Here is a 19,628-nt window from a genome sequence, read left to right on the forward strand (position 1 = left end):
CAGGACGGTGTTTGTGGGAAACTTAGAGGCTCGAGTGCGGGAAGAGATTCTGTACGAGCTGTTCCTTCAGGTACTGTCGGTCTGGATGGGGTGGTGGAGGGGCGGGGCATGTCGAGCCGGAAGCTCAGCCGGAGGGGCGGGGAGCACCTGGACGCCCGAACCCGGCCCCCTCCCTCCCCATCCTGTGCCCCTGTTTTAATTTAGTTCCGCTTTGGCGCACCTGTCTCCAGGTTAGCAGCTGAATGCTGAAGTGACAAAGAGTGCTCCGCATCCCCATCCCCATTTCATTGCCACTGCAGAGTCCTCGGTGAGCAGTGGCTGGGTTCCCCCCCAACCTCCCAGCCCTGAGTAAGAGCTTCACAGAGGCTGTCTGGGCCCTTGGGTGTGCTCAGGCAAAACAGAAAACAGCCCTGTCACTGCCTTCCTTGAGGTAATAAGAACCTTCATACCTTATATATTGGGAAATGAGAGCAAAAGATTTAATAACACGTTTCCATATACATTACTTATTCCCTCAAGCTCTTTTATACAGAGGGTGTTTTTACTCCTGAATAGTAAATGAGATTTGAGACGATTTAGGCAGCCAAGTCGTGACTGTGACCGATTGATGCCCTGGCCAATTTCCTGTATTTCATACCAAGATGAACTTCTGAAAACTTTTTGAGACTTGGTATCTCCAGGATTAAGCCTCCTGTTTCCTATAAGCACTCACCTACTGTATGCTCATAAGTCTCACTTGCTAAAGAAATCCTCATCCAGCCTTTCATTTAATCGTTTTATGATCCAGAATTACATGACAAACAGGTGCTCGGCATACAAATTTAAGAGATAGCCTTTGGTCTTTCTAAAAGGAAACATTTAAAATTAATTATCATGATTTAAGATAATCTGCACAAAAGAGGAACAAATAGTATAGCAGGGTTGTTTAGAGTGGGAACTCTGATGTCAGCAATGTGACTTTAGCCAGGTAAGGGAATTGCTCAGTGCTTCAGTTCCCTTAGAAGTCAATGAGGGTAATAGTATCTACAATATGATGTGGTGTGATGATTGAATAAATTAGTCCAGTTAGAACTGAACCTGAAGCTGAAGTGAAACTTACTTCAGCTGCTACTAAAAGTACTACAATTACTATTAATAATACTTCTAACACTAACACTAACAGAAATCAAGAGTGACTTCCCATTATCAGAATGAGGGCAAGTTCCGAGGGAGACAATAGCAAAATTATATCTCAGAGGCTAAGTTTGAGTACTAGAGGTGAAAGGGCTTCTTTATGTAGTTTTTGAAAGGCTCTATCTTTGTCTCTGAACTAAAGCACTGGTCTATTAATTATAGACACACAGTTTGATAGAATTTCCTGCAGAAACTCAAAACATTTAAAGCTTTTATGCTTATTCTTCTAACATGCCATCGTTTTAAACTTGCCCTTTTAAATATACCCTAATACTTGTCTTTTTCTATAGTTATTTTTTTCTCTCAGTACCATTTGAAACTTAATTCTCTAAAAAAAAAATAAAAAGAGAAAGAAAAGAAAGAAAGAAGGAAGGGAGGGAAGGAGGGAAAAAGGGAGAGAGAAAGAAAACTTTACAGTTCTTTTTCTCCAGAAAGTTTCTTTTATGTTGAGTCAACAAAAACCAAAAAAAAAAGGGGTGGGGACTGGTGAGGGGGCAGTGGGATAAGCATGAAGTTCCACATGCACATATATTATTTCTCATCAGTAGGGACTGGATCTATGGCAGTTTTATGGATCTAATACATATATATATATATATATGTATATATAATTTATACCTAAACAAAATGTTCATCTCTTCTAACAGATCAGGCAACCAAACATATGTCTTTATTTTTGCCCAAGTTCTTTGTTTTCTGGAAGGATTTGCCAAACCGAGTTATCTATTAGAATGGCTTCAACTCAACAGAATTTAGCAAATCTAGACAACTGACAACACTGTTTGTGTGTTTCATTCTGGTTTAAAGAGACTAAACAATTATGATGCAATTATTGCTACGGACAATAATCCTTGTTGAACTTTATCTTTAAAAATGCTCAGGCATATCTTTCAATTTTTAAAATTCAAAGCATATAAGCATATTCTATCCATTTCATATATTTAATATCAGTAGTGGAAAAGTGGTAATGAGGAGTTCCCTGGTTGCTCAGCAGGTTAAGTATCTGGCATTGCCACTGCTGTGGCTTGGGTCACTACTGTGGCATGAGTTTAGTCCCTGGCCTGGGAACTTCTATGTGGCCAAAAAACAAAAAGATTTAAAAAAAGAAGAAAAGTACTGATTAAAGGCAGCTTGTTTTGTTACTGCATATTTATCCTCTTACTGATTTCTTTCAAATTTCTGATGATCCTTTGAAGAGCGAAAATCAGGTTTAATATCTTTGTACTTTTAACCAAGAAATACTGAAGTAGAGATTTCAAGGGGAAAGATAATGAATTCAGTTTCAGTCTATTGAGTTTGAAGTACAGCCACATGGAGGTCTCTAGGATACTGTCTCCATGAAAGAGGCATGAGTGGGAAAAATAGATTTGTTGATGAGGTATTCTTGAAGCCAGAAGGGAGGATGAGCTACTCCCTGGCAAAGCAGAGAATAAAAATGAAAGATTGAATCTTAAAATAGAGCATCATTTTAAAGATGAAAACTAACATTTTTCTTTAGATTAAAAGCATTTTTTTTTTTTAATGGCCATACCTGAAGCATATGGAAGATCCTGGGCCAGGGATTGAATCTGAGCACAGCTGCAACAGCATTGAATCCTTTAACCTGCTGGCCTGGGAGTTCCCTTTGAGGCTCAGCAGGTTAAGAACCCAGTAGTGTCCCTGAGGGTGTGGCCCTAACTTCACTCAGTGGGTTAAGGATCTGGTGTTGCTGCAAGCTGAAGGATAGGTTGCAGATGCAGCTTGGATCCCAAGTTGCTGTGGCTGTGGCATAGGCCTTCAGCTGCAGCTCTGATTCAACCCCTAGACGGGAGTTACATATGTCACAGGTACAGCTCTAAAAAGAAAAAAACAAAACAGAGAAAAGCACAATGAAAAAGTATGAGCTATTTGCCATTAAATCTTAGCTGTTTATAAGTCTTGTTGAGTACTTCCTCTTATCATTATCATCGTGGAGATGTAACTTTCTTTAATTGTAATTAACACTTTTTTTATAATATTTGGCTCTGCTTTTTTACTCTATATTGGTAAGTATAGGTTTTACTACCAATAAAATCTGAATATTTTCAATTTATTTTATTCTATTTTAATATTACACCATGGAATAATTTTCTCCCATTGTTGGATTTAATTTTTCATTCATGTACCTACTTAAAAGCTTTAAACATTTTTAAAAAGTTGTTCCTTTAGGGAATATTGACCAAATAGAATTACCAAATCAAAATACAGTTTCTGTATAGATCAAAAATTTAGTTTCTCATGTAAAAAATTTTAATCTTGTCAGAAGAAAAATAGGCTTTGATGTGATGTTACCAGTTTATGATAACAAACAGTGGGTTTGTCATTTCAATTTATTTGTGAGTTGTGCACTGTTAATATGTATGTAGACAAAGTAGTACTTTAATCTTAGATTTAAATGCTGTCTAAATTATTTTGTTAAGCCTAACATAAGGGTAACATCTTTCTTTTTAAGGTTTGGAACCATTACCTAAAATTTCCTTTTTTTTTTTTTTTCTTTTTCTTTTTTGTCTTTCTAGGGCGTACCCTCAGCATATGGATGTTCCCAGGCTAGGGGTCAAATTGGAGCTATAGCCACTGGCTTATACCACAGCCACAACAACGCCTGATCCGAGCCACATCTGCAGCCTATACCGTAGCTCACAGCAACACTGGATCCTTAACCCACTGAACCAGGCCAGGGATTGAACCAGCATCCTCATAGATGCTAGTCAATTCGTTTCCGCTGAGCCATGACAGGAACTCCTAAAATTTCACGATCTTAACATCATAAATGTTTTTTTGTGAGCTAGAAAATACCAAGAAAGTGTAATGAAATATGATATTTATTGTTAGGAAAATATATCATTAACAGAACTGCATAACACTGTTATTGCTAACAGATTTATTTTAGTCTGAAGTTGAATATACTTGATTTTTTGAGTGAAAAAAATCTCTAGATTTATGAGAAAATAATGTTTAAGTTTCTTACAGGCTGGACCATTAACCAAAGTGACTATATGCAAAGACAGAGATGGAAATCCAAAGTCTTTTGGATTTGTCTGCTTTAAACACCCAGAATCGGTATCTTATGCCATAGCTTTGCTGAACGGAATTCGTTTATATGGAAGACCAATTAATGTGCAGTATCGATTTGGTAGGTTCTGTCACTGATGAATCTTCCAAGTGGGTTTTATTGGTGGCAGTGTTTCCAGAGATGTAAATATTTTGTTTTCTGTGTAGCCTAAGACCAAAAATGTGCCCCAGTGTTCTCTTAAATTTTCTCAGAACACAGGTAGATATTATAATGTTATATAATTAATTAATATTACCAATTACGTTGCCAACTCTATAGCCCCTTTTCTATATTAAAATTTAAAATGTTCTATCTTATTATCATCCAGCAAATAGCTATGTAATTGCTATTGGCTATAAAAAATTAAACCAATTCAAATGAACTGGAGACACACAACTCTAGCTTTTATCCAGCAAGCCTATTTGCTGATCTTCTTGTCAATGCTAATGCATGGTATCACATATCTACTGTTTGGAAGATAGGATGGGTACCTTAGTCCTTCTTCTAGGTTTTCATGCTGTTTATATTGCCCTGGATCTGATCCCCTGTAAAAGCAGCTGGCCAAAGGCTGGCCCTCAGTAACCATGGAGGAAACTCTCCTGACATGATTGACCTCAAAAGCCTCCTCCTGCATACATGTCAAGAACTGATCATCTTTGATTAGATGCTCAGAGAACTTTGTACTATTATTCTAGCCCTTTCATAGTTTCAGGGACTGATAGAGGCAGTGCTTATGCTTATTTTGCAGTGCCTCCAGTGTTTATGTTGCCTCCCTTCCCAAATGATTTAGGCCTAATGATGTATCCCTTGTTTATTTTGTTCTCATTCCTCTTACTAATAAATAAATAAGAATTAGAATAAGAAAACAATGCTTTATTGCAAAGGAAAAATGCAACTTTGTGTTCATTTTATTTTATCTTTGCAAAGATAATTGGCTGCATGGTGCTCTCAAGTATTGTCCGATTAATGCATACAGTCTGGTAAAATGGGACAGACCGTATCATGTTCTGACATGTCCCCAAACCAGCTGCTGAGCATCCTTTGTCAGGTTGCATTCACTTTTGTCAGTACAATTTAGAGAATGCATGCCTTCTACATAGGAGGTAAATAATACTGATTATTTGCCAGTTTTAGTTTCAGGTGTGTCTCTGACTTTTTTTAGTTTACAGGTGTGTAGAACCAAACAGTATCATGTATCTTACATGGCCCCATGTCAATATAATTCTTCTGTACAGCCATTGCTTTGGACAAAGTCTAGTTATAATTCAGTCATTTATAGTTACATAAACAACCTGTAAATTTTACTTGGGATATTAAAGACATCATGTATCTTATATGGAGTTTTAGAAAATGATTTAGTGTTAGAACTCTAAAAAATGGTACCATGAAGTAACCTAATAATTCTGTTTCTTTTGAAGGGAGTTCTCGCTCTTGCGAACCAGCCAACCAAAGTTTTGAAAGCTGTGTTAAGATAAATTCACACAGCTACAGGTAATTAAAGGTATTTTTTCATAAAGGTAAAACAAATTATGCCAGGGACATTTTTTGATGTATTTTAAACTATTGTAAAACCATGCTGTTTAGACATAGCATAAAATTAAGGAATTTATTTTTTTCCTGGAACTGTGAAAAGTGATAGAAAATATTTTCATTTAAAGTTCAGTCAGGAGTTCCCTCTGCGGCATAGTACATTAAGGATCCCGAGTCACTGCAGCTGTAGTGTAGATTGCAGCTATGGCTTAGATCTGATCCCTGGCCTGGGAATTTCTGTATGCCACAAGTGTGGCAAAAAAAAAAAAAAAAGAAAGAAAAAAAATCTAGTCGATATTTTCAGCAATAGGTGGGAGAGATTTATATTTGTAGTGTTCTTTAATATGTACTTTTTATAACTGTTAAATCTTAAAGCATCTAAATTCTCATTGTGTGGTTCATAGAGATACTATTATCCATATCATATTTTATACTTGAATAAATACAGAGATGCAAAAGTTAACTAATTTCCAAGGTTACTAAGAGAAAAAATGATAGTCGCTAGGCTTGAAATTAAGCCTTCTGACATTAAGCCACTCTACTATTTATCTTACTGCTTTGTTGTTTGTTGTTTTTTATTTTTTGTTTTTTTTTAGAATTTCTCTATGGTAACTTTCAAAATATTTTCAAATTTTGTGTAGGCTGATTTGGTACAACAGTGCCTCCAAGGACACTGTCAGTTCAGCTATCCCCAGAGGTCATGGAGCAGAAAGTCTCCCACACCAAATTAAGATGCTCAAATTATACCATTTATTAAACCAATTTAAAAGATAACAGTGAAAAGCAAAAGGAAAGATATTGGCTAGTGAAAACCAAAAAGAAAGAGACTGGCTAGATTAGCTTACATAGGATAGGGTACAAGTGGGCAGAAGGACCATACTAGCTGGGTTCTGATTACACTAATATTCATATGACTTGCTTGGCTTTCTTTATGTCTGTGTTCTTTGTCTTTATACAACCATAACATTAATGAATATTTTCCTATCAGAGAGCCAAAGGTGATTCTAAATACTGAGATTTCAGTATGTAGTCATTAATAAGACTTGAGATACTGCTAGGTTACTACGTTATCAGTAATGTAATGTATGCTATATATAATATGTATATACCACACATACAGTAACATATGTAATAACTGCATGTTTAAATTTATCTTATTGAGCTCTCATAGAAAAGCTGTTTTTATTTTTAAATATGAAGAGCTATCCTATTTGTAAAGAATAAAAGACATATGTGCCTGGGAATTTTAACTTTGTATTACTTCTTTTACCTCTCCCAAGAAATGAAGAAGTCATGGGCAGATCTTCCTTTCCCATGCAGTTATTTCCAACTAATAGTGCAGCTTTACCTCAAGAATATTTTTTCTTTCAGCATATGGTAAGTTTCATATGCCTTTGATTCAATATATAACATGATACAAAGAATATGAAAACTTCGTAGAAACCACGTTGCTCAAATCTAGACCTAGACCGAAGACAGAAGCTGCCCTGAGCACTGTGCCCCGGGGGTGGTCTGCTCTGACACCATCATCTGAAATCCCACACCTAGTTCCTTGGCACACAGCCAGCGTATCAACAGAAAGGGCTCAGATGGTCGTGTTGATGCACTGCGGCCCAGGTAGAATGGGAGTATAGAGTTCTCATTGAAATAACTGTTTTACAAGATTTTTTACAATTGAATAATTTCATTTAATGAAGCATTTTATATAATATAATCATCCATTACAAATTCATTGCTTTTGGACATGATTTTTTAAAAAAATGAATTTCCTCTCTTAACTAAAGGCAAAGATTCCCTCTTGGTAGAGTAAACTACATTATTTTCAAAGACTCAGAAATATGGTTCTGGAATTTATATCATAACAATGACCTTTCTTGTTAAAGGGGAACATAGGAGATTTTTTTTCTTTCTTCTAACTACCCATTTTATACATAATAAAATTGAGGTTCAGGGATATTAACCAACAAGCCCAAGATTATATAACTTATTAGGGACAGTTGTTGAGACCAGAATACAGGTATTCTGATTCACAGGGTGTGATTTTTTTCAAACCTCCAGTATATATGTAAGCCTCACATTTTTCATATAACCACTTTCACTTTATAATCAAAAGCAAAAGTGATAATTTAACTTTTGGAAAAACTTTTCTCAGTGAGATAATTAGTAAACAGCTAGTTCTTATCTAAAGCTGTCAATATTTTCTTTGTGGCATTTTTTCACCTTTGATGAGGTGAGAAAGACACACACACACAAGCTCATGTTACCTCTATTAATCTTAAATCTAATTTGAATAATTAGAAATTTGAGTTTAAAACAAGGAAGTGTCTGTCTCAACAATTGTCATCTGTGCTATACAATATGTTAGCCATTAGCCATCCATGAGGAGCTGAGTTTTTTATTTTATTTACTTTTAATTAAAATTTAAATTTAAAAACAAAAACTTGGTTCGCTTATTGCAAAACTTTTAAGTACATTTGAAAGAACCTGGGTTTGCATATCTACTTTCCAACTAAATTTTTTGTGATCTAAATTCATATGAAGTATTTTCAATGAAAATTTAGTATCCAAATTGACATTTGCTGTAAGTATGACACATCAGATATCAAAGACTTAGTACAAAAAAAGGAAAATATCTCACTAATAAATTTTATATTGGTTACATTATGTTGAAATTACAGTAGTTTGGATATTTGGGGATAAATAACATACACTCTTTAATTGCACTTGTTTCATTTTTATTTTCATATTGTTTCATTTTTATTTTCATATTGCAACTAGAAGATTTAAACCTACATATGCAGTTTGCTTTGTATTTTTGTAGAACAGCATTAATCTCTCTGTGGTAAACTATATACTGCCTTGAATCTTTATGTTAATACCATTTAAGGAAACTACCACATCCTTACTTGGAAATGTCACTGTCCTCCTGAACTGACACATGGTTTTATTTGTTTGTAGTTATTTGTATAACAGCTGCAAACTGTTAACTTTATTATTTGTAATTCTTGGGCTTGTTTTGGTAGATGAATGTTTGTGGGCTTTTTTCCACAGCAGTGGCATGCTTACAATCCAGCACTGCAGCTTCCTTACTATGAGGTTACAGCACCGCTTCCTAACAGCACGTCGCTGTCTTCCTCACTGAATTGTGTTCCAGATCTGGAGGCTGGACCCAGCTCTTACGAATGGACTCACCAACAACCGAGTGACTCTGACCCTTACCAGATGAATAAACGAAAGAGGCAAAAACAGACTAGTGATAGTGATAGTAGCACAGAAAACAATAGAGGAAATGACTATAGCCAAAAGTTCCCAAAGAGTAAGAAAAAAAGATACTAGTAGTTACATTCAAATGAAATTTGTCTACACTGGTCTTAGTTCTCTTAAAAGAAAAAGAATCTGTATTCTACTAAGCGACCGATTTCATGGCTTTCTGGTCTTCTCTGAAGTATATAAAAATAAGACATCTGACTTGCTATTCAGTTTTTGTCTTGAATGACAAAAAAATGTGTTTTTCTGTTTATAATGGTGTTACTAACAAGAAATGCACTTTGAGTTGCTATATTTTAGTACTGATGATAAATTTGCACTAAACTGTTAATCAAAAATTACTTCCTGAGCGCTTCTGGATAAGGCACCATGCTCTCCGAGATTGCCACCTCTAGCCCTCAGCTGCAAACCAGCTGAGATTAGAAGTGGGTAGTGAATTTTCTGAAACTGATACAAATATTTAAGACTTGCATGTTTTCCATAATGAAGACATAATTAGCAGAGTTAATTTCCTTTATTACTAATACTTTATTTTTTATGTCTGAATGTGTTATCTCAGAGCCTTACTCTCATACAGGTTTATTACATAAAGTGAGGATGTACGACTGTGATACCAAAGGAATGAGGACTATCACATGGCTAGTTCTTGGTTCCTTCCCTTTTCATGTGATTGTATATAAATAGGAATACCTGCCTCTTTACTTCCCATGATTTAACTGTATTTTATGAAAATTAGTTGGCTATGTTGGTATATATTATCCACTTCTATTGCCAACTAGGTTTGAGTGAGTGTATTTGACACATTTAAATCTTGATAAGTAACAATGAATAGAATGATAATTCATTAATGTTTAATATGTATTGTTTATCATCAGATCAAGTCTCCTATTTCTGGATCATTTATTTTCAGAAGATAAATACACTACATGTAAAATGAATGGTTTATTCAGATATTTTTGTTAGCTTTGTAACTCATCATAAACTAGAATGATGAAAATATTTATTTATTAAAGCTTATTGAAAGGATCACACAACTTCATTGGTAGTTAACCACTCAATTCAGTGGGAAAAGCCATACTTTGATATTTCTTTTGCATGTTGCATAGCACTTTACAGATATTTGTAATAAAAGTGTTTTTAGCAAAATGAATAAGTGAACTTAACTTCTGGTTTTAAATATGTAATGCAGTAGCATTTTAAATGTAAATATTAGTCTATTTCCATCTGATCAACATGAGAAACCAAATTCTGCTTGATGTAGCTTGATCTATATAACTTCATATTTCTGAATATTCAAATTTAAAATGACATTTTTCTTTTTAATTTCACGCTTTTGCAATTTAGAATCATGCCAAAGGGAAAATACTTCTACATAAATAGAAAATGTATAAATATATATTTAAACACATTAACTTCATCTCAGCCTTTTCAATTCTTATGCCTTACAGTTTTCCTTAGCACTAAATTAATTATTTCATTGTGATTGGCATTATAGGAACTATATATGTAAGAAATATCTTAGCAAGGAAGAGTGGCATGTTTTTAAGAAAATTATTTTGAAATGTTGTTACATGAACTAAAATATTAGAACTGAAAAGAACTCTTGCAACTTCTTCCATCACAGGCAGGAATTATCTGAATATCAGCTTTAGCAAGTCAACCAATTTGAACTAACCAGAAGGCAAATTTACCTATTTACATCAAAGTCTTTTGTTATTAGAAAACATAAAACATTCCTTAAAATGTTAATATCATCTACAATCCTATATGATTTTAAGTTATTGATTTTTCCAATGCTATATCATTGAGTTTAAAAGTACTTAAATTATTTGCCTTAAAAATGTTTAAATTATCTTCCCAATTTGAATTCTCCACTCTCAAACTCTATTTAAGTACACATTGTACTTCAGACCCTAGAAGCTAGGAATTTGAGAACAATCTTTTTTTTTTTATTCTTATATTCACTAATTTGTTTTTAATTGAGTTGCTATATTAGGCAGTTTAAAAAAAAAAAAAGAGGAAAATTACGTAGATTTAAAGTTGGTCAACAAGATGAATGCAAAACAGACTCTTGAAATCTTTCCTGAAGTGCCACATCCTGAGCTATCGTTTCAAATGTATAGCTATTAACACAAGTACATCACCTTTGAACTCTTGCATTTAATGCAGCTATAATAAGATAAACAATAACTAATTTATTGTAACATGATTATTATGAAATTGCCAATGTAATGCTTTTAGTAACTTGTTTAAGCTTAATAAAAGAAACAGCTAAGAATTATTACCCTTCCTTTAGCACTCCCCAGGTGCAGGGACATAGTACACTGATATGTAGTCAACCTCTTCCTTTGTATGGCTAAATATAATAAACTGATGGGTGATTAGTGAGTGAGATTTCTCTCTCTTGCCACTACTTCCAAACCTGCATTCCCAGACCTTTCTCTCCTGAGCCTACTGAGTATACCCAGCTGGGTGTCTCATTAGCATTGAAAATTCAACACTTTCAATTTTACCCTAATTGTTTTTTTTTTTCCTCTTCAAATATGTTCTTCTTTGATCAGTTTGAGCCAATATTCCACTATGGACCAGTTGCTGGAGGGTTTCAACAATTGTTGACCTTGCTTTAGTGACTTGACAGAGAATTGTTCAGTTGCTCAGCCCACCTGCATGCTTCAGTGATAAGGAAGCACTCTTTTTTCTTTTTTTTTTTTTTTTCTTTTTTTTTTCCTTTTTAGGGATGCACTTGAAGAATATGGAAGTTCCCAGACTAGGGGTCAAATTGGAGTTGTAGGTGCTGCCCTATGCCACAGCCACAGCAACACCAGATCTGAGCCATATCTGTGGCCTATACCGCAGCTTGCAGCAGCACTGGATCCTTAACCCACTGAGCAAGGACAGGGATCAAACCTGCATTTTCATGGGTACTAGTCAATTTGGTAATTCACTGAGCCACAACAGGAAATCCCAAGGAAGCATTCTTGATGTCAGGCACTTAGAGAAATGTAAATAGGCCCATTTATCAGGACTATGAGCAAAATGAAAGGATAGATGTTCAGCCTCATCTCCATTTAAATTTCTTTAAGGGCTGGACACATTCCCCTTCAGGGTGGATGTGGCTCCTGTCAGGTGTGGCTTCTGTAGCAATTCCCAGAGGATGGCTTGGCTGTTTGATTCCCCCATCTTCCCTCTTCCTTGGAAGTGAAGGAAGGCTGGACGAGTAGAGTTGGTCCTAGGATAACATCCTAAGGAACTGGTGGAACACCAACTGCAACCGCTCAGGTCTAGTCAAAGCTCAGGACCATATTCTACCTCTATTTTCTATATTCTGCCTCTATTTTCTATTTCTATACATCCTAGTAAAGCTAGTTAAATCAGAATTGAGTCTGTCATTAATTTATTTCCCATAAGAAAAATAAATGGATAGCATGGGTGTGGTTTGGGTGAAATCACATGGGTGAAAATGAGCACTTACATATAAATCTCTACAAATATTATATTCAACTGCAGAAACCTCAGAAAAGCATTCTTTTAACAAAGGTGATATCTGCTTTTACACCTCAAGTCCTGGGAAGTTCAATGAACATGACCTTTCCAGTCTGCACTGAGGGATACTTGCTGAGATGGTTAGTGGTGATGTTTTTCTGCCTGATGAAAATGAGTCTTTGAGGTCATACGTTGCCCCAACTGTGAGCTAAGTCGTTTTATTCCCAGTCAGGCCCAACCTGCAAAAACACTTCAGTACATGCAAAAAGCTGCCTTAGCAAGAGAGGCAAATTATCTACTATCTGGTTCCTGATAAAACTTCTGTTTGAGCTTCCAATATATCATCAACAGGATATATGTGGATTAAGAAACACACAAACTCCTTGCATTGTAGTTAGAACATAACCAGTATGTAAGGATACTAATTTATTTTTCTGTATTATAAACTCTGGGACGGAATGATCCCTGAAAGCCTACATAATCTCATCTTCAAGGAACCTAGATCTAACAATAATTGGCTCAGCTACTTGACCTTGCTTAGGTAACTTAATAAATGAAAACATTATTTACATGGATACTGTTGATCATTCCAACACACTAGTTGAATCTTAATAATTAATGATTTTGCTTCTATTTTTATATGAAAAACCTGGCAATATCCTGGATAGAAAAATAACCCTCACCCCAGCCACCTATCCCAGGCTGACAGTGTCTTCGTTATTTTGTTTCACCTCCAAGTTAATCACAAGCAATACATTACAGGCTCTCCTGCATGCCAATCAAAACCCTGGAAGTTACTCTAGACAATTTCCTTCACTCTGTCTGAGTGGTTATTAGCTCCTCATTGTGACCTTGTCCAAGTTTTCTTCATTTCCTGCTTGGCATTTTCATTAAGCAAACCAATCAATAATGAATGGATATTATTCTAAACATAGGTTTTGGTGCTAAGGTTACATTACTGAAAGAGTATGGTCCCAGCATTCAGGGAACCCCCGGCCTACTGGCATATGTGAACTATTAAAAATAAGATTTCAGAATAATAATATAGTAGAGGTAAATACACAGTGCAGTGGGAGTGCATGAGAGTCTCTATTCCTCTAGAAAATAAATCCTGGGAGGAGGGAGACTAGCCTGCCCATTCAATTCCATTATTCTGGATTTGCTTCTCTCTATCATAGGGATTTTGTATTAAGACATAAAATATTTCTATCTTCTGAGTCCTCTGTACTTAGTTCAGTTGTGTCATTGGAATATGTGTGCATTGCCTTCCACAAAGGCTTTGGGATATGCTCAATATGCTCCTTTCCGAGCACGTAGTTCTACTTTAGCCCCGTTAACTTTTGGAAGGAAGGCTTCCCTAGTGGCCTGAATATTAGCTTCCAGTTGGACCACTTCTTGATCATGTGGAAGAGAACGTGGGACAAGGTCCGGCCATCTGTGTATTCAGTGAAGAGGATTTTCTCTAGGGGCCTATCTGGCTTGTCACGGGACTAATATAATCAGAGGTGGGAAGGATATTCCCTGGCATCCCTACAAGTGGGGTTGCGGATGGCCACCCATATTTTTAGTTCTTCTCTAAATGTGGTAGGATCTCCAGAAAACAGAAGTAAAGGACTTTTGTAATTTAGAAAATTAGCTACTGTACGGGATTCATGTGTTCCTTGTGGTGGGGGTGAAGGGTACACACATTATGGGGATTTCATGGAAGGCTTGAGGCTAGTTGAGTCTGATTGCTTTGTGCCTGATCGCAGAGTCACAGAAAGTAGGTGGGATCAAAAGGACAGTGACTGTATAGCACTGGGAACTATATCTAGTCACTTGTGATGGAGCATGATGGAGGATACTGTGAGAAAAAGAATGTATATGTGTGTGTGTGACTGGGTCACTTTGCTGTACAGTAGAAAATAGACATAACACTATAAACCAACTGTAATGGAAAAAATAAAAATCATTTAAAAAAAGAAAAAAAAAAGGACAGTGAAATGACCCTTGCCTTATATTTCGCAGGCTTCAGCTAGAGCTATTTATGGGTTGACAGTAATCATATGAATGACTTGACTGCCCCATGTTTTGAGGTCAGTTTTAGAGCCTCCTGTAATTGTTGTAAAGCAGGTGGTTAGGTGATCAAGAGATTTTTCTTGGGAATCCTGAGAATTCGGGAGGATTAAAAGAATTGTTTGATGATGTGGGCCTGGATTCAGAAGAGTTGGATTTAGGACAGGGGCCCAGAGGTCTGAAAGATCTTGAGGGAGGAGGGCAGGAATAGGGAGTTGGAAGTAAAGGAGAGTATAGGAGGGAGGCAGAGGAGAATTCATGGGGAACTTTAATTTCTGTTCTAAATCTGACTTCTTCTCTTTAATTTTGCTAAAGGAATCTTTTAGCCATGATACTTTTTTGTGTTTGTCTTTAAATTTGATCCTCCCAGAAGTACCAAGAGGGCATTTGTTTAGGATGAGAGGTCTCTATAAATCCCCTAGCTGACAGTTGGGAAACTGTTCAAATGTAACACAAACCAGTAAGTCTTTTTAGGGGAAAACCCAGAGGTAACCTCCCAGGTTTAGAATACAATTTAACTATGTAAACGACAGGTGCCCCTGAAGAGGACACAGAAAATGCAGCCTCTGTAATCCAAAGTAACTCCTGAAGATAGCTGGAAAGAAGGAAAATAAGTTACCACAGGCAATAAGAATGGTGCTTCAGTCTCCCACAAAAGTGAGATGCCTCCAATCGTGAACCATCTAATCCATGATTCCAGATGGGCAATAATAAGAAGGGAATTCTCAACACCACAAAGGCAATGAGATAGGAAAGGTTTTAGGTTAGACAATCCCCTGAGAGCTGATAATAGTACTTCATGTCTCAGAACACTGACCTGACAATAGGCCTCTTCCAGGTACAGACTCTACAATCTGTACCCCCAGCAAACATAAAATTAGCGAGAATGCTCTCTCTGGATGTAAACCGAGCTCTCCGAACACAAAATCAAGATGGAAGGAGAGCCTTATCCAGTTTTATAGATGACTTCCAGCCACATTTGTCCAAGTGAGCGGCAGTCCAGTGAGAATCACAAACTCATTGGTCTATGAGACCACCACAAACACAGCACAGATTTCTAGAACCTATGCCTGTATTCTACCCTATGATCCTCATTCTTACAGAAAACACTTTTTGGAAAGCCCAATACAGAACAGTAACACAAAAGACAGTAACAGATGGACATGACTATCTCTGGGGAGGACTGATCCAAACCAAGAATCACAATACCCAGAGAACTAGTTTTAACTGAAAAGCTTTCTCTCATAATTCTAAATTATGGACATTTCTCTTTTGAAAAAGTCAAGTGAAAGTTGCCTTCACTTAATTGGTGGGAGGTTTCAGAATCTTAATTGCAGCCTTCAGAGTGAGTGATAGAGTCACAGACAATTCATTCTCGTCATCAAATCTTCTGGGGGACAAACTTTTCCTCCACCAACTTATGTCCAAGGGGGTGGAGAACGGTGAATTCATTAACAACATACAGATTAACAAGATATGTTAGAGTTCTCCAGAGATTAACAAGATATATTAGGGTTTCTAGAGAAACAGAATCAGTAGGAATGGTTGACTGAATGATTGATGGAGTGTAAGGAATTGCCTCACAAGATTATGGAGGCGGACAAGTCCCAAGATATTCAGTAGGAAAACGGGCAACCAGGCAGAGCTAGTTTTGTATGTCCTGTCCAAGTTTGAATACCTGGGGACCAGGAGAGCCAATGGTGTGCTTCCAGTCTGAAGGACTTAAAAAACCAGTGTCTTAGCATGAAAGCAGTCAGGCAGGAGGGATTCCCACTTATTCAGGGAGAAGTCAACGTTTTGTTCTCTTCAGGACCAGAACAGATTGGATGAGGACAGCCCAGATTAAGGAGGGCAATCTGCTTTACTCAACCCATTTAAATATTACACTCATCCAAAAACACCCTCACAGAAATACCCAGAATACTGTATGACCAAAAATCTGGGCACCTTGTGGCCCATTCAAGTTGGCACATAGAGCTAACCATCACATAAGAGAAAAGTTGAATCCACAAGCTTTTGGGAACAATCTAAAGGAGGGGTTCCTCATGACCAGGGGTCATGGTTTATATGCCAGGTTAACAAGGGAGGTGGGGGTGGTTTAGAGTTTTAATGGGAAGGTACAGAGGGTTCTATCTGGCTTGTTCACACAATTTTTCATTCAGGCGCTGTGGGCAGTGTCCTTCCGGGCTGGAAGCTCCCCTAAAGGAGGGTTATGGCAGCTGAAGTCTCACATGCCAGTGTTAAGAATCAGTCTTCTCCTGAACAGAAAACTCCTTCAGAATGGGGATTATGGCTTTGCTTAAGTCAGTAAAGGGAAGTTTAGATAAATTTTCTTTCTGAGGCTGCTGTTTGTCAGATATTTTTAGCTTAAGGTAATCATTATACCATTCTGGTGGGTGGTTGGTCCCTTTAATAACAAATATACTCGCTTGTTTGTATTTATGTAATAAAACTGATACAACACTTAAAAAAAAATTGTCTTTCTTAAGTGCCAAAATTTGGTAACCCTTAAATTCTATTTATTATGAGCTAAGACATTTTTGGTTCAACTAGCATATTCCTCTGATGCATGTCTGAACATTTTTAATTGTTCAAATATTCGTGCAACACTTTAGTCTGAAAATTCAGCTTCTTGAATCGCAGATTCTTCAATTAGTGATTATATTGCTTTAAAATTCAGTTAAAATCCCCTGACGTTAAAACATCATCCCCAGATTGTAGCAAGCTCAGGGCCATGTGACCTGATTTTAGATGGCAAATTAGACCTGCCATTCACCCCAACTTGCCCTAACCCAGAATTTGTACACAAAGATAAAATATGATTTAATTAAACTTCATACTCAGAAAAAAAAAAAAAAAAAAAACAACAAATAAGAAACTCCAACTATCAGCCTGTGGGTTATATATGAAAATGGGAGAGAGGCAGTTACAAGCCATTACTTTGATGAAAATCTCAGGTCTGTCTTTATCTCAAATTGGTACCACCTCCACCTTCTACCCACAGAGTATCCAGCTGCCCATGCAGCAACTTCCTCCCTCCTTGTCCCCCATTAAAGTAGGACTAAAACAATCATTCTGGTCCACTGTACTCACAAAGTAATTGGGAACCTTATGAAAGAATTGTGAAGGATACCGTAATGTACTTTCCTGAAGAACACTGAAGAAAAATTCACTGAACTGCTTCAAAGAACTAAATCTTTGTGCAATGGTAGAAAAGAACATTAATTAAAGTTTCTTGGTTTACTGTAGATGTTCATTACTTGATTTGGGTTGGGGGGTAGGAATGAATGAATGGGTAAATGAATGAATGAATAAATAAGGGATTGAAGTCGTTAAGAGGTCAATAATCAGAATAACTATTACTTAGACTGCTGTGTGCCAGACATTGGTCTTGAAAAAAACACCCTATAAATCAGGAAGCTGAAGTTCAATTGCCCAAACATTCACAGCTTTTTTCAGCAGAGGAAACCTAAAATATAAGTCTCATGGGACTCATTCCAGCGCCCTAAATATATTATCATGTCGTTGGTACTAAAGATTTACGCGTAGGATCTAAAATAACCATATGGTGTTTTAAATGGAAATTTGTTAACAGGTCTTATAATTACCTCTTGCTAGAATTGATTTCATTGTCAATTTTCCTAGATATAAACATGGATCTAATGGTCAGTGTGACTGAAAAATGAGGTTCTGTGTAAAGTATATTTAACTTAGTATAAATTTCAAACTTATTCAAGTTTTTTTGATAAATGGAGACGTTTCTGCAAATATTTTGTCCAGGAGAACCATTTTATGACAAAACTGCGCTTCATTCTTTGATCTGCTAATTATCTTACATCATTCCCATATTTCCTCAAGGTTCCATTCTTTTTTCTCCGTATAATATGTGCACCACTTAGGAAATATAAACATGAAACAAGTTTAAAGGACTAGAGGAATGTGTGTGTGTTTGTGTGTATGTATGTTTAAGAGAAGAGTCATCAGTATTGAAAAGTCAGACAACAAAATAACCCCCAGAATTTAAAAGAATTTTTAAATGCAAGAAAACCACATTCTAGGATGATGTGTGACAGTAAAATGCCACATTCTTAATAATTTCTAAAAACTTTACATTTTGGTTTTTCTTGGTTTGTTTTTACCTCACTCACTTAAAGAAACCTGAGGCTGAGGCATATTGACTGTATCGAAATTTGAAAGAAAATTTTACGAGGATTCTGGTTCTACTAATGGTATTCTATCAATACCATTAGTCAATTCTGGCTGCTGTAACAAAGGGCCATAAATTAGGTAGCTGATAAACTAGTAAAATGTATTTCTCACAGTTCTGGAAGCTGGACATCCAGGGTGCCAGCATGGTCAAGTGCTAGTGAAAAACCTCTTCCAGGCTGCCCGCAGTGACCAGCTCCTTTCTGCTTCTCCCATGACTGAGAGCAGAGAGGTAAAGCAAGCTCTTTCGTGACTCTTATAAGGGCACTAATCCCATTCCTGAAGGTCCCACTCTCGTGACCTCGTTAATCCTCATACTTCCCAAGTTCCACCTCCTATTATCATCACATTGAAGGGCAGTGTTTCATAACATGAATTCTGGAGGAAGGCATACATTCATCCATAATAACATGAAAACTCATTTTGCAACAACCTTACTCTCACTAGATGTTTAATTTCTTTTATAATTACCACTCTCTAATCTAATAAACCAAGTGGGTTACTTTGTTGTTATTTAAATGTTCACATACTTTATTATAAATGAAATTTATGAGAAAAAGCAGGTGAACCTTTTATTTTAATTATTGATCATTTCCTGGTGTGTGTGAATTAAGTTTTTTATTTTTTTCCAGTGGGAGATTATATTTTGCTTAATTTTTAATTAATTAATTAATTAATTTGCTTTTTAGGATCTCACCTGTGGCATTTAGAAGTTCCCAGGCTAGAGGTCGAATCAGAGCTGTAGCTGCTGGTCTATGCCACAGCCATAGCAATGCCAGATCTGAGCCATGGCTGAGATCTACACCACAGCTCTCGGCAATGCCTGACGCACTAAGTGAGGCCA

At 36.4% G+C, this 19,628-nt stretch overlaps 2 protein-coding genes across 2 annotated transcripts in view; one reads left to right on the forward strand and one right to left on the reverse strand.

Moving 5' to 3' along the window:
* LIPI (lipase I) overlaps positions 1 to 110 on the reverse strand; it is a 52,064-nt gene extending 51,954 nt beyond the window's left edge. Inside the window, exon 1 of the mRNA XM_021069839.1 lies at positions 56 to 110. Within this exon, the coding sequence (XP_020925498.1) occupies positions 56 to 110 (55 nt within the window). The remainder of the gene's footprint in view (positions 1 to 55) is intronic.
* On the forward strand, positions 109 to 11,432 carry RBM11 (RNA binding motif protein 11). The gene is made up of 5 exons (XM_021069840.1): positions 109 to 203; positions 4,152 to 4,324; positions 5,662 to 5,734; positions 7,054 to 7,150; positions 8,825 to 11,432. Exons 1-5 carry the CDS (start codon positions 109 to 111, stop codon positions 9,107 to 9,109), a joined length of 723 nt encoding a protein of 240 aa, XP_020925499.1. The 3' UTR covers positions 9,110 to 11,432.

This window comes from Sus scrofa, chromosome 13 (genome assembly GCF_000003025.6).
Source record: "Sus scrofa isolate TJ Tabasco breed Duroc chromosome 13, Sscrofa11.1, whole genome shotgun sequence".
Taxonomy (NCBI): domain Eukaryota; kingdom Metazoa; phylum Chordata; class Mammalia; order Artiodactyla; family Suidae; genus Sus; species Sus scrofa.